We start from the raw sequence: 14,277 nt of genomic DNA on the forward strand, positions 1-14,277 counted from the left end.
GATCTCCGCCAACAATTTTTAGACCATCTATGTATTCCAACATGGAAACCAGAGACAGAGGTTATATGCTTCTTATTACAGGGGAGAGACCAGGAGCTCACCAAGACAGTAGCTAAGTTCCTCTATTTGATTTTCTGTCGCCGAAGTACGCTACAGGGTCCTGCCCTTGCTGGAGATCCACAATGGTGAAATGGATTGCTCGCTTCTTCTTCCCTTTGGCAAATGACCGTACTGTTGAAATGATTTATTTTGAATGTTTGTATGTGATGCCAATAAAGGTTTGATGATGACATTCCCTTCTGGACAACTTGCTGAGGGCCACATGTCAGTGGTAGGCAGGTCCAGGGCAGAGGCAAAAGGTAGAGAATTTAATGTAAATGTTACCTTCGTACAGTAGGCTGGTTTCTACCCACCCACCCCTCTCCATTCTCTATCCAAGTAAGCAAACGGTTCATCAGAGTTCATGGACAAATTCCAGCCAAGCAAAAGCACTTAAGGAGTATATAATGCAGAGGTGGTGAGCAATGTGCATGGAAGGGTCTACAAGTCATAACCACTTTTTCAGCTGGCAGGGGGATGAAAAAAAGTTGTTGGAAAACTCTTAGCAGGCAGTAGGTTGTGAGGGTTGTGATAAGAGTGTGACAAGAGAAGGAACAAGTCAATTTTCACATGATCCTGAAGTGTAATATAGCAGATGGAACCAAAACAACAACAACCCAGTCCCCAGTCGTTGCATCATGTTATGCCTGGTCATTTAATAGCTCTGCAAACTCAACCTGGAAACAGACATGTCATTTAGAAATAAACTTGATCTCTCAGTGAGTCTCTGAAGGAAAATGATCAAAGCTATGCAACAAAGATTCTGGGGTTTTTTCTGTTTAAGAATTCTTTGACCCTTTAAGGTCAACCAAAACTACAGCGGCAAACAATGTCACAGCAGCTGCAAGCATATGAAGCCATAATAAAAAGGCTGGAAACTCCCTAATCGCATAGCTGGCAACCGTCATAATGGAATGGTCTATGAATCTTTATTAAAGCTATCAGAGCCAAGTCTTATTGTCTCCCTGAAATTACAGCAAAACATTCACTGCTGTTTCCGGAGAAGAAAAGGGAGAAATGTTAACTTTTTTGTTTTATTTATTTTCGGGGGGGGGGGGAGCATAGGTGTTTTGCCCTTTTTTCTGTGTGTGAGGGGGAGTGTCTTAGCATCACTAGTTTTGAAATGGGTATTCCTTAGTTTCTTAGATTATCAAATATGCTCCCTGGGCATCAAAAGCTTGGGGACCTCTGTTCTATAGCCAAAGCAGCATGATAAACATGGGAATGTCTGAGTTCATAGGTGTAAGCCCCAGATGTAGGAAAGGTTTGGGCATACACTGTGGGGAAGCATAATATAAGGCATACAAAAAAAAATCAATGTGAGAAAAGGACTGTGGCTTTCCCATGCTATTTTCTCAGCCATGTAATAGTGAGGACATCAGATCATTTACTATTCATAGCACTGAGAAGAAAGCCTGTTAAAAGATTACTGTGTCTCACACATCAACAAAGCTGTATCAACAAAGACACTTCAGCCACAGAAACAGAATATGGGAATTAACTAGATTATTAACACATTTATCACTTGCTATATAAACAGTGCTTACCTGAATTGAGAAACAGGTTTAGCAAGAGGCAATAGATGGGCAATTTTGATCACTTTCTCAGAAACAGAAACAAAAACAATTCTTTGTTCTTCAATACTTATGCATATATAAAATAGTCCAAGAATGGGCTTGGTTTAAGCATTTTTGGAAGACTATAGATTAAAAGCCTTTTCCTGCTCCGTGAAAAAATATGAAGGGTTACAAAAGATCAGGCTTTATTTCTATACAGCTAGCTCTTTCAAATTTAAATAAAGCATGTTATAAGACCAAAAGCAGACCATTTCCTAGTGAGATACTAATGTCAGGAGGCAGAGAACTGAAGCAACACATACTTGCAAATAAAGTGTTATCCTAGGCTAGTTTTGCTAGAAAAAAACCTTAAAATAATGCTTATCACTACAGATATTTTTGAAACGGTTCTGCAGTCACACCAATATAAATCAGTAGCCATGATCAGGACAGCTTAATCGGGTTCAAATCAAATACACTTGAAATAACCAAACTAACAAATTGAATTTCAATAGGGACAAATGTAAATTTCTACACATAGGCAGGAAGAACCAGCTGCACAAATATAAGATGGGGTACACCTGGCTTGTCAGTAGTACAGTCATACCTCATGATGCGTCTGCTTCAGGTTGCATGTTTTCGTCTCACGTCCCGCAGCAACCCAGAAGTACTGGAATGGGTTACTTCTGGGTTTCACCGTTCGCGCATGCGCAGAAGCGCCAAATTGCACCACACACCTGCGCAGACGTGGCGCTTTGAGTTGTGGGCTTTTCACGTTACGGACGGGCTCTGGGATGGATCCACTGTACATGTGAAAAGGATCTAGGGGTCTTATTTGACCACAAGTTTAAAATGCATCAACAGTGTGTTGCAGCAGCAAACAAAAGCTACTTAATGCTATTCCAGGCTGCAATCGGATCCCAGCCGCAAAACGAGGTACAACTGTATTAATGACCCTTTCAATCATAAAAAGACAGAACAGTACTGAATCGCTTCCACCTACTTTCCATGGTGATTTAGTAAATTTAAAGAGGTGATGGGAATCCACAAAACCAATTCATCTAGAATACACAACAACCCTTAATGTCACAGTTGTCATTGGCCTCATTATTACATGTTACTCTAACAAGAAATATAGCTCTGCGTGTTGCAAAACTATGCTATCCCATCTAAGCCATAGTGTACTTCCTACAGAGAAGAAAAACCATGCTTCTTGATCCAGTCCAGACTTCCCTATCCACTTGAAAGGTTCAAAACGTAACCATAACAATGTCAGATACCTCAGGAATTATATGTGGGGGAAAGGATAAGATCTCTTGAATTTAACCCATGGTGATACTCTTTGGAAAGCATTCCTGCCAAGGTATCCTACTGTGGGTGAACCTCAGTCCAGGGCAAGCTGGGGAGCTACACTAACCAAGAGCAATACATGTTGGAAGTCAGATTTTGTATTTTGCAATGGTAATTCATAAGCAGGTCTCCATGATGTATTCGAGACCCTTCTAGGGACATCCTGCACAGGCTTATCAATAAGAAATCAGTTGTGCAAAATGGCTGGTTGACAATTATACAAGCAGCAACCTGCTTACAATAAGATAAAATAATTAGAACACTACTGCCACCAAACTTACACTCTATTTATGTTTCTCTAAAGCAGCAGCATCATTTAGTTTTGTTACAGGAATAATTTCGGGGGGGGGGGGGCGGCGGCTGCTAACCAGTTGTCCTGTATATTGCATTTAACATTCTCTTCCCTTCCTTCCTAATAAAAGAACCAGAGATTTCCAAAAGCTGAAACAGATTAACTCTCACCCTTTTTATCTATTTTTATTTGCATACACAATAGTGCTTGCTAGTCAGCCAACCAACCGTTTGGTTGAGTGATCTATTCATTGCTAACAAGAGCAGCAAGTACAATAGTGTTAATCTTCTGGGGCAATTCTATAGCTCAATACAGTTAGGAGTGCCAGCAAACTGTCTTTTCCACTCAGAAGGTGTATAAAAAAAAGATTAAGGGAGGATCTGTAGAGCATTCATTTATATTACTGAAGAATTACGTACCAATTTGTGTTGTGGCATCCCACCCAGCTGTTGAAATCAGCTTTGAGCTATTACAGGCAACTTTGAAATATTCTCCAATGGTCAGGATTAAGAAACTGGCATAGTTACTTTTGACTATTGGTGTACATCCGGGGTGTGTTTGTGTGTGACAAAGATCCAGTTTTGCTGAGTTTCTGCCACCCGAGAGAGAAACAGAAAAACACCGAAGATCTGGAATGATGCAGCCATCTCCTTCCCAGTGGTGCTTGACCTGGAGCAAAACTCCAAGCGCATCCTCTGCCCAGACCAGCAACCTATTCACACCAACATAATCACAGCTACAGAAGAAGACTGAGCAGTAACATTTCATTGGAACACAACTTGTAATGATGTCTAAGAATCATATGGTCATCAATGTTAATCATCACTAACACTTCAAGGGCATACAGCCAATGTGGGATTAAACCTTGTTCTCCTGCCCACTGGCTGACATCACTGTGCGGAAACAACATGGTAGGCCAAGGTTGACTGACAGGCTGGCGTTTCCTCACTCCTGCACTAGCAGCTTATGCCCCATTCAGTCACTGCTACTCTGCATTGCAGAGGGTGTCCTGTGGAGAGCCTACAGTATTTAAAGCCCTGCATGAGAAAGGAGTACCCCATGAGTATAGCAGGGTCCTTGCTGAAGACCCTCACCCTCTAACATGTGAAAGGTGGCTTGGTTGGGTGGCAGAGACACCTCAGAGTGTCTCAAGGGCGAATGAGTACATTCTCCCTCAATACAGCACCCCTTTAATGCTTGAATAGGGCTATGGCAGAAATTGCTAACCTGGGGCTCTCCCAAACATTGCTGATATCCAGCTCCCATCAGCCCCAGCCAGGATGGTTAGGAACAAAGGGAGCTGCCAGCAGCTTCTAAGATTAGCCACCCCTAAGCCATGAGCTCACCAAATTTTGAAACCAGGTTCTGAAACAGTTCAAAATCCCGGTTAAGAATGAAAGGGGTTCGTCTTAATTTTTCTAAGCTGTCTTAAAAACAACACCACACAATTCATGGAGCACAGGGCAAATGAAACACCTGAGCCTAGCAGTGCTAGAGGATATACACCTATCAATCTGTGTTTGCTTCTCTGTCCTACAGATTTCATATAACCTTGTCAGCAAATATTTTTTAAGGCTCAACTGCCCTCGAAAAACAGCAATGCCTACCTCTGCATATGTTGTAATGGGCCTGTGGCTTCGAAGGGCATAATTATTCAAGTGTGCACCTAGTCTTTCGATCTGCGTATACGTTCAAAGAGAAAATGTGAGCTGGGAGACAGGATTCTGTGGCCACAATAGCAGTCCTTCCTTTTCCAGGTGATATGAAATACTTTAATCACACCACGGAGAATGCCATCTTACTTCTAATTAGCTACTAGATGATTATACCACTTGTCATACAGCTAAGCATGTTCATGACTGCCTTCCCAGGAGGCCAAAGCGAAGGTAAAGCCTCTAACATTTTAGCTGCTTCTGACAAAGTCAAGCCGATTGCCACAGGGCAGACACTGCTCTGCATTTTTGCTTGATGTAGAGACTACTTTCTGGGATAAAGCATGCTGCATGGACAAAGTAAATTCCTAAGAACGATAATTGACCCCAAATATGAGGCAGCATACAAAAAAAGGGAGCAGAGTTGTACTCTTTTAGGAAGGCAGAGGGAAAGAAGCCCCAAGATGAGAGGAATCATGTAGTGAAACCGCCGTTAATACTGGCAACCATGTAAAGCACTAGCCACATGCCACATTTACTAAAAGTGCTCAGCAGAGGCTCAGCTAACAGCTAGAAATCAAGAACAGTCAGTGCAATGTTTTTTCAGACATGGCCTTTTAAAAGCCACGTGGTGTCTTCAACATCAGTAACTGAGGAACGTTTCAAAAATCTCAGCACATGTACAAAAGCCTGAGACACTACGTTCTTCTCAGTCTCTATCTGAGCCTGCTTATTGCTACTCCAATTCTTAACTACTCCTCAAAAATAAGAAGAGGCAGAAAAAGGATACCACCAAAAGGTGTTTTTAATTCTCATGGAAATCTGTAATAAACCAGGTCTAAAATTATGACTCTTCCTTTATGCCAAATATGTTCCTACCTTCCATTAGAATCTCAAGAAAATATAGTTTTAGAGTGAATTGAGAGTCACTACTGAGTAGACAGCTAGCAAGAAATGCATCTACCATCACATAAATTAATCTTAGCAGGAAGCACTAAAATTGTGGGAGGAATTGGAGATATGGTTTAGGACACAGAAGGTCACCCATTCAAGCTTCACGTGCCTCTTTCCTTTTGCAGCCTCCCCACTGTTTAAAAAGAGACAGAAGGGGGACTGAGAGGTTAAAGTGGGAAGGAGAGAGCAAAGCCAAATTGTGAGCCCTGAAGCATACAGACCCCCTGTAATTCAAACATGTCTAAGCTCCCCTAAGCCTTGATGAGCTGCTGCAGGATGTTTTGTCTCCTGCATGCTGCAACACTGCCAGAAGGGCATCAAAACCAGCAGAATTTCCCATAATTTGGATAAAGCTGCGTCTTCCAGCAATAGCAGTGCCTGTGAGCCTCCCTGTCCACTGGCAGAGAAGCATTGTACCCCTTCCCAAGGCTACTTGGGAAGGAAATGTAAGATTGCAGCTTAAACCAAATATAGCATTATTTTAAAAAAAGAAATTCTCCAATATCCAGCACTGGAGGTCACCAATGTTATCTCTTAACATGTGCTCATGTTTCCAACTGAAAAACTGGCAGTTATTTTATGCTCTATAAGTTAGTAAACACTGTTTTTATTGTGAAAATAAGAAGAATTGAAAACTGGGTTAGCAGCTGTATTGAAATTTCTAAACCCTATTCAGATCTATGCAGGACAAGTATGTTGGACATAAGAATTGCTTGCTTTAGCAGTTTTATTTCATTCTTGTTTAAGAACCTTTAAAATGCCTTCCATGTAGATGGTTTTTACTATAAACCAGCAGTTAAAGAACCTAATGCAACTGTGCAGGAAAAGACTTGTTTCTGGGGATTAATTTTTTTAAAAGAAAACATGCCTTTGTATATCAAACCTTGATAATCTTTTTTGCCTTGCTGTCTGCTTTTTTGTGTCATCATCAGACTAGTATTTTCTTTTCCGGATTAGTGATGTACTTAACAGAGAGAATTGCCCGAAGCTACACATTATAAGATTTCCAGATTATGTGTTTGTCTCTATGATTTGTGTCTGCACTGGACAGGAGGCCAAAGAATCATAACTGACAAAGCAATAAATAAAAAATAGTTCACCTAGGAGCATGGATACGGGAACATTTGGAAGAGCTGGTCACACATTCAAGAATTCCACATTATACCAAAAAGAACATTCAAATTCCACATTTGTTTGATCATAGAGAGAACTGGATATGATACGTGTGGTATTAATACTCAGCAGAGGCAGGAAGTTTCCAGTCACTGGTGGAGTTCCATCTCCCTTGGCCACTCAAGGTTTATGATATCCTTGTGGCTGCACCTAAAAGTAGGAGCACCTTTCACTAGCCCCACATAATAAGGAAAACATGGTGTGTGTGCACATCCCAGCAACTTTGCCGGGGGTGATGGTAGAAGAAAACAGCTCTGAATACCAAGTACCATTTTAGAGAAACCGTAGAGATTCATGAGAGATTCTATGAACATTGGAACAGGAGCAGTTTATAAACCCTGGTGACAAAGAGAAATGGGTTGAGGGCAAAACTATTCAAGAGATTTGGAAAACATGATACAATCAATGCTAGAAAATATCTAGCAAACAATGAATGATTTTGTAAAACCCTATTACAGGAGCTACTACCAGCAATTCATATTGCCTGTCCAGGAAGACGCCTCTACAAATAGAATTATGCTGCTGTCCCAATATCATAACTGACAATAGCATTTATTCACCCACAGAAAGCTGACTGAGCTGCCCACCACAACATACCAGTTCAGTGCAAGACTTGCAATAAAGCCACATGCTCTTGCTATTGTTTGCAAGAGGATTTATTTTGCACATTGTCCATCCCATTAGGGTTTAAGAGTGATCCACTTACCTTCATAATACTTTTTAAATCCTGCACATACGTCCTCTCTGTCTCCAGGATTTCTTGGACCACTCTGTCAACGTACAGGAGCTTTGGGCTTGGAGGCTCAGCGGTCAAGGACATGACACAGTTTCTGCTACTTTCCTTAGATTCAGCTCTCCGTGGCATACTTGGCCTTCTCCCAAGACTTCCGTCAGAGGTCTGCTCCTTTGGAGGGTTGTTTTTTCTCAGCTCCTTGCTGGAAAATCGCTGGGCCGGGCTCAGCTCTAGCTTTATGGCCCCTGCTTCCTTATCCTGGTTGAATAAGCCCAGGTGATTGTTTGAAACTAGCGTTGTTCTGCTGCCAAAGGAACAGTGGCTATCCCTGGAGGATGCAGAAGATGAGGTGGAGCTGAAGCTGACAGGACGGTCACTGTCTGACAGTTCCATGGTCTTAATCCCACAATAGTGGAAGTGTCCGTCTTCTCTGTGCAGGCTCTCCCCTGTTGTCTTGGGGGTCGTGCCTACCATCACAGGAGGCAGCACGGCAAGAGGCAAATGGTAGCCATCTTTAAGGGGAGGAAAAAGAAACAATGCCTTTGTTAAATAAAGCGTCATTATCATTGAGTCTCCTCCCCAAAAAGGGAGACGTCCAACCTGCTTACCTTTGACAGCTATTTGAAATCATCACTCAGAGTCCCAATTTACTATAATAAACCAGCTTCCCTAGAGTCTCTCCCTAGACACTTCCTTGAGGCCTATATAAACAGCCATTTGACTGATTACTTGTACTGAGAAAGCATACCTTACAGCAGGCATGTCCAAATTCCGTTTCAGAAGCCGAATGCGGCCCACTAGTCGGGTTTAATCAGGCCCCTGTAGCAGTCTGGCAGTTTATTTCCTGGGATAAATACTAAAAACTTCAACCCTAAAAAAAAAAGCTCAACAATTTCAGTCCTAATAAAAACAACTCAACAACAACCTCAATCCTAAAAAAAAGGGTTAACAACTTTGGTCGACCCTTTGGTCGGCTGTCACGGCCCTTCACTTCATCAAATCTGGCCCTCTTTGAAAAAAGGACACCACTGCCTTACAGGTAAGGAAAGCTTCAATAAGTTGGCAAATAAGCTAGTGAAACATTTGGTGGGCTAGTAACAGTTGTAAACTGGTTTGTAGAATTTCTTTGTATGTTTTCCACTGTGCTCTTTTCCTCTCTCTTTCCTTCTTGATACTGTATGCGGACAGGAGAGCTTTCAGATTTAAGTTTTATATTTAGATATTATGGGGATGAGATTATATTCTACCCCTCTTGTTTGGAGAAGGAACACTCAAATTAGATAGCTGAAGATCTCTTGGCATACTATTTACTGGACATATCTTCTATTTTACATGTGTAAGTAATTGCTTAGCCTGTTCACAGCGACACTACAAATTCATTAGGTTTTCATACTTTAATTTAAAAGGGGAGGGAGAAGAAGAATATATGTACTTAAATAATAAATTTGTGAAGACTTTAAGGTGTGGACAACACTTTCTCATTTTTTACTGCAACCGAGTAAGCAAAAACCCTGATCCACCATGCTGGAGTGGGTTTGGAGGAATTGGGAAGACACTACCACCGAAATGAAGTGTTTTCAGAGAAGGGATGAGCCAGCACAGGATCTGCCCATATGCCATCAAGCAACAGAATTGATCTGAGTCCCTTTGGTGCACTAGACTGGGAGCTGGAACAGCAGAGCAGTCTCTGTTCTCCACACTCTGCCCTGGCTGGTGCTAGCAGTGAAGCTGTGGAAGGATGGCTGTGGCTATGATGCTCCATTAAGCCTCACCATTGCACTCTTGCACAGCTCGCTCTCTCTCTCTCTCTCTCTCTCTCTCTCTCTGCCCAAGAAATAATACAAATATGTTTTTTTTTTGTGATTAGCAACTAAAATTATTACCAAAATTAGTATATGCAGCTTCATTGAAAAAGGAGTAATTTTCCTTGGTTTCTGATAAAGAAATATGTATGTGTGTTATCAGCATTAAAAACACCACTAAAACCAGAATAAAAATACACTGCAGATTTAGACTGGCTTGAAACCTGGATAAATAAGATAACTGGGAAAGTCTTCCGTTAATTTATCACAAAGACGTATAACTTAAAATCTGTGACAAAGGACACCTGATTAGCTGCCTTAGCTGAGGCAGAAAGAGTTCCTGTTTCTTTCAATCACTTTGTGGTCCTTCTTCCTGTTTCACTGATACGCTGTCTCACTTACAGATAACCTGAATGAACTAGTAAGTCATGTTTACTTTGTCAACACCGCACAGTTCAGTAATATAAACTATAGAAAAAGAAGCAAAGAATCCTCAGGAGGGGCCACATTTAAGGCAATACAAGCAAAAAGGAAGATATTGTGTAATGTGAGATCTTGATCGTTTTTACAACCACTTAGCTTTAATTAAGTTGTAATGTGCTCTGCTCTTAAAAGCCTTCAAGTTAGAGGACTTGACCCAGGGTTTAGGACAGGAATGGAGAACCTGAGACCTGCAGGTGTTGCTGGACTCCAGGTCTCATCAGCTAGCATGGCAAATGGTCAAGGATGGTGGAAGGTGTACTATATTGCAACATCTGGATAGCCACAGGTTCCCTATCACTGGTTTAAGAGCATGAAAGCTCTGCAGCCAAATTCATGGGATCTGAATATTACAAAGCAGTGTCTGAAAAATTTAAAAATAACAGGTATTGAGGAGATGTCCATCAAACTTGCAGATGACACCAAACTGGGAGGGGTAACCGATGCTGCATTAAAGATGACCTTAACCGATTGGAGAACTGGGTCAAAGCTAACAAAATGAATTTCAAGAAGGACAAATGTAAGGTTCTACACTTAGGCTGCACAATTATAATGGGGGACACATGGCTTGCCAGTAGTACATGTGAACAGGATCTAGGGGTCTTAGTAGACCACAAGCTTAATATCGCACCAGTGCGATGCAGCAGTGGGGGAAAGCTATTCTAGGCTGCATCAACAGAAATATTGCGTCCCAATCAAGGGAAGCAATAATACCGCTCTGCTTTGCCTTCGTCAGGCCACACCTGGAGTACTGTGTCCAGTTCTGGGCACCACAATTTAAGGATATTGACAAGCTGGAATGTGTGCAGAGCAGGGCAACCAAGATGATAAAGAGGCTGGAAACCAAGCCTTATGAGGAACAGCTGAGGGAATAGGGTATGTTTAGCCTGGAAAAGAGGAGACTGGGAGAAAATATGATAGCCATCTTTAAGTATCTAAAGTGCTGTCACATAGAGGATGGAGCAAGCTCTGGAGGGTAGGTCCTGAATCAATGGATTCAAGTTACAAGAAATGAGATTCCGACTAAACACCAGGAAGAACTTTCTGACAGCAAGAGATGTTCAACAGACTCCAATGAGAGGTGTTGACTCTCCTTCCTAGGAGTTTTTAAGCAGAGGTTGGGTGGCTATCGGTCATGCATGATCCAGTTGAGATTCCTGCATTGCAGGGGGCTGGGCAAGATGATTCTCAAGGTCATAGTAGCAAAGGAAACTTGCTTATGCCAGGCCAGACCATTTAGTCAAGTATCTCAGTGTTGTGATTGGCAGCATCTTTCCAATGCCACAGGCAGAAGTCCATCACCTGCAACCCAACCATTTAACTGGAGAGGCTGGGGATTTAGGCTGGGGCCTTCTGCATACTGCAATGGTCCTTTCTTTTGTCCTATCTTAGAGGCCTGTAAGTAGAGGAGACCTGGCCCAAGGAAAGCAGTAAGTGACACTGAAATTTTTAGTTCAGGTGGATATCCAGGTCTGCTGCTGAATGGTAATGCATAGAGGCAACACTTGTTACAAAAAATAAAGTTACGATTATAAATATATGTGGGTCTTTAAGGAGATCTAGAATTCTAATAAACGTTAGACAAAAAGAACAGGATGCTGCATTTTATGATCTATGAGATCTCTTTAAATATGGTAATCCTATGGTATATACCTCTGCAGAAAGCATACTTCAGTGGAAATACCCAAGGTGCCTGACACGTGGTTGTTGCAGAAAATGGCTGTCTGTGTCAAGCAAATTGTCCTACTTTATAAGATTTGGTTAGGCTTAACATTTCATTTCCCCAAATTCTGCCACCCTGCTCCATATCACTGGCTGCCAGTTGTAGAGGCAAGGAAGTATTGGGGTAAATCTGGCAAAATTATACTGGAGTGGAGGTGGGTAACAAGATGACTGCATTTTGGGTAACAGGTTTTTATCAAACATTAAATCCATTTTCACCCTTTTATTGTGCACTGGGGGTGGGGGGTGGGGAAGAATGCCAGCTCTATATGCTTTCATAGATCTACAACTGACAGGGCTTTGGTTTGGTTTGTGCAAGCTAAGCAATGGAAAGAGGGCTAATTGCATGTTTATCAACACTCACAGATAAATGTGTTTCAGCAACATGATCCCTTTCTTGCCCATACCTTTCCACAAATGTAGTTAAGCTCCCCACCCTGTCTGGCCTACTGCCTGTGAAGGCACATACCGCTGATATGCCAACAAGAGACTTTAAACACAAACAAATGCACAGAGTGAACTAGAGAGACAGTGATACAATATCAGGCTGGGAAATGCACTCACAGGTAACTTTAGTACTAGAAACTGTATGTTACAAGATCAAATATGAAAAAATAAGTTTCCCATGGTTAATAGTCTAATATTAACTTACATGAGGTTTTGATATCAAGCATGCCACATTCAGGTTTTTGCCATTCATTATGCATTTTAGGAGATGCTGATGCTTTCAATGGTTATGCTTACAGCAATCACTGAAAGCACTCTTATTTCTGACAATTTCAAAGGTCAAAATAATGTAGCTTGATAAATCTAGCAGTGCCACATTTGAAACTTCACACCCATTTGCATTCCTTATACTAATTGCTGAAACTACATGCGAACATCTGCATCCCACATTAAAGCACACGATTCATGCTGTTGCCTCCCTGAAACACTTAATTTTAAAATTATTATCCACATAATCAGCATTACACCACTAAATAATTATCATTCATTGCACATGAAATCAAATGTTAATCTGAGCTATTTCCATTCTTAATAATTTAATTAGGGAGCTTTTAAGCAATTAAGGTCATGCTGCTGCACAACACAAGAGTAAAAAAGGTTGCTTGTAAAAAGCTGTGATCAAATTTTATTTGAAAGCTAAGGACGACATGCTCCAGAGCTTGACCACCTTACAGTTCGCACACACTCACAGGTGCTGTTACTGTCACAGAAACTTCCCGCACAGATACGGCACTCTGTCCTGAACATAGATGACATCAAACACCACTTTGCATAGGCAGCATGGACAGCTTAGCTGCAATGTAATAAAAAACAAACAAACCACAATAATCTTCAACAGTTTCAAGCAGGGCCACTAAAACTGTATTCATTACAGCATACAAAGCAAACTCAGCACACTACAGAAATATTCAACAGCCCATTCAAGAAGTGCAAAACCTGCAGCCAGTGATGGGCTCCTTTCAAATGCCCCCAAATGCCCATAGGAAACTACAAACTTGCCCACCAGTTTGCCTTTTGTTTCCCAAGCTCAAATAAGCTACCTGGCTCTATCACACAGTCTTCTGTCATAGATTACAACATGTTTGAGTCCCCAAGCACTGTTCCAAAGGAAAGTCCTCTGCGACGGTATCTCACCACTGTGGAATGTCTTCAATGATCCTTACGCAGTGAACGGACAAGCTCCCCTCTCTCTCCCTTACGCTCCCTCGCACAACTTGCAACCTACCTGTGTAATAGAAGATAAATGCATTCTCCAACTCCGGCAGTTCCCCCAAATCACCTCGCTCAGGCACTAAGGTAAAATGAGATGGTCTCGCTAGCCTATTCAGCTCCTTTGGTAGAAATACTGCCTGAGTCAGCTTTCGGCTATCGAAACCCTAATGCACAAAAGGCTCCACAGGAACCTGATTCACAACTTTCTCATTGCCCACACCAAATGCAGTCGTCGGCATCGCTAAGAGCCTTAAATGAAACATGACATCATTCAATTCAGGAACAGGACAATAGACACCACTGTGGGTAACTTTAAATGCACACTTCACTGAGCAACACGCCACTAACTAGTCTCTTTAGGTGGGGGAGGGAGCGGCCTCCAACATTCTGATTGCTTTCCTTCAACCAGTGATTAACTCTATACAACACTGAGAAAAATGCAAAGAAAATATGAGCTGGGACAGATAAAATCAATGTCCTGTTAGTGCAGGAGAATAATAGTTTTAAAAGTACAGAAATGGGTAAATTGATACCCCTGAATTGCACCAACATGTGAAGACAGTTTTAGCATATTAAAAATGGCTGACGCTGCACTGCAAATTTAACAGCAACATTTTGGCCTTTAACTTTTTATCTGCCCTCCTCCACCACTGTAAAAAATAGAAATTAAAGATTTTCTTTAAATTAAAAGGATGCATTCTTGCTAAAAAATAAATAAATATAATACAGAGAGGAGTTTGCATAC

General features: G+C 41.5%; 1 protein-coding gene across 4 annotated transcripts in view; it reads right to left on the minus strand.

Annotated features, from left to right (window-relative positions):
• The window catches only part of PLEKHG1 (pleckstrin homology and RhoGEF domain containing G1), a 101,233-nt gene that overhangs the window by 32,692 nt on the left and 54,264 nt on the right, over window positions 1-14,277 (minus strand). For 3 of the 4 annotated variants that reach the window (XM_083434745.1, XM_083434746.1, XM_083434747.1), the window contains one exon: window positions 7,783-8,321. In XM_083434745.1, the coding sequence (XP_083290871.1) occupies window positions 7,783-8,321 (539 nt within the window). Of the gene's footprint in view, window positions 1-7,782; window positions 8,322-13,545; window positions 13,863-14,277 lie in introns of those variants that run through there. The other variant, XM_083434748.1, reaches the window with a different exon arrangement.

This window comes from Podarcis tiliguerta, assembly GCF_965153285.1.
Source record: "Podarcis tiliguerta genome assembly, chromosome: 3".
NCBI classification, from domain to species: Eukaryota; Metazoa; Chordata; class Lepidosauria; order Squamata; family Lacertidae; genus Podarcis; species Podarcis tiliguerta.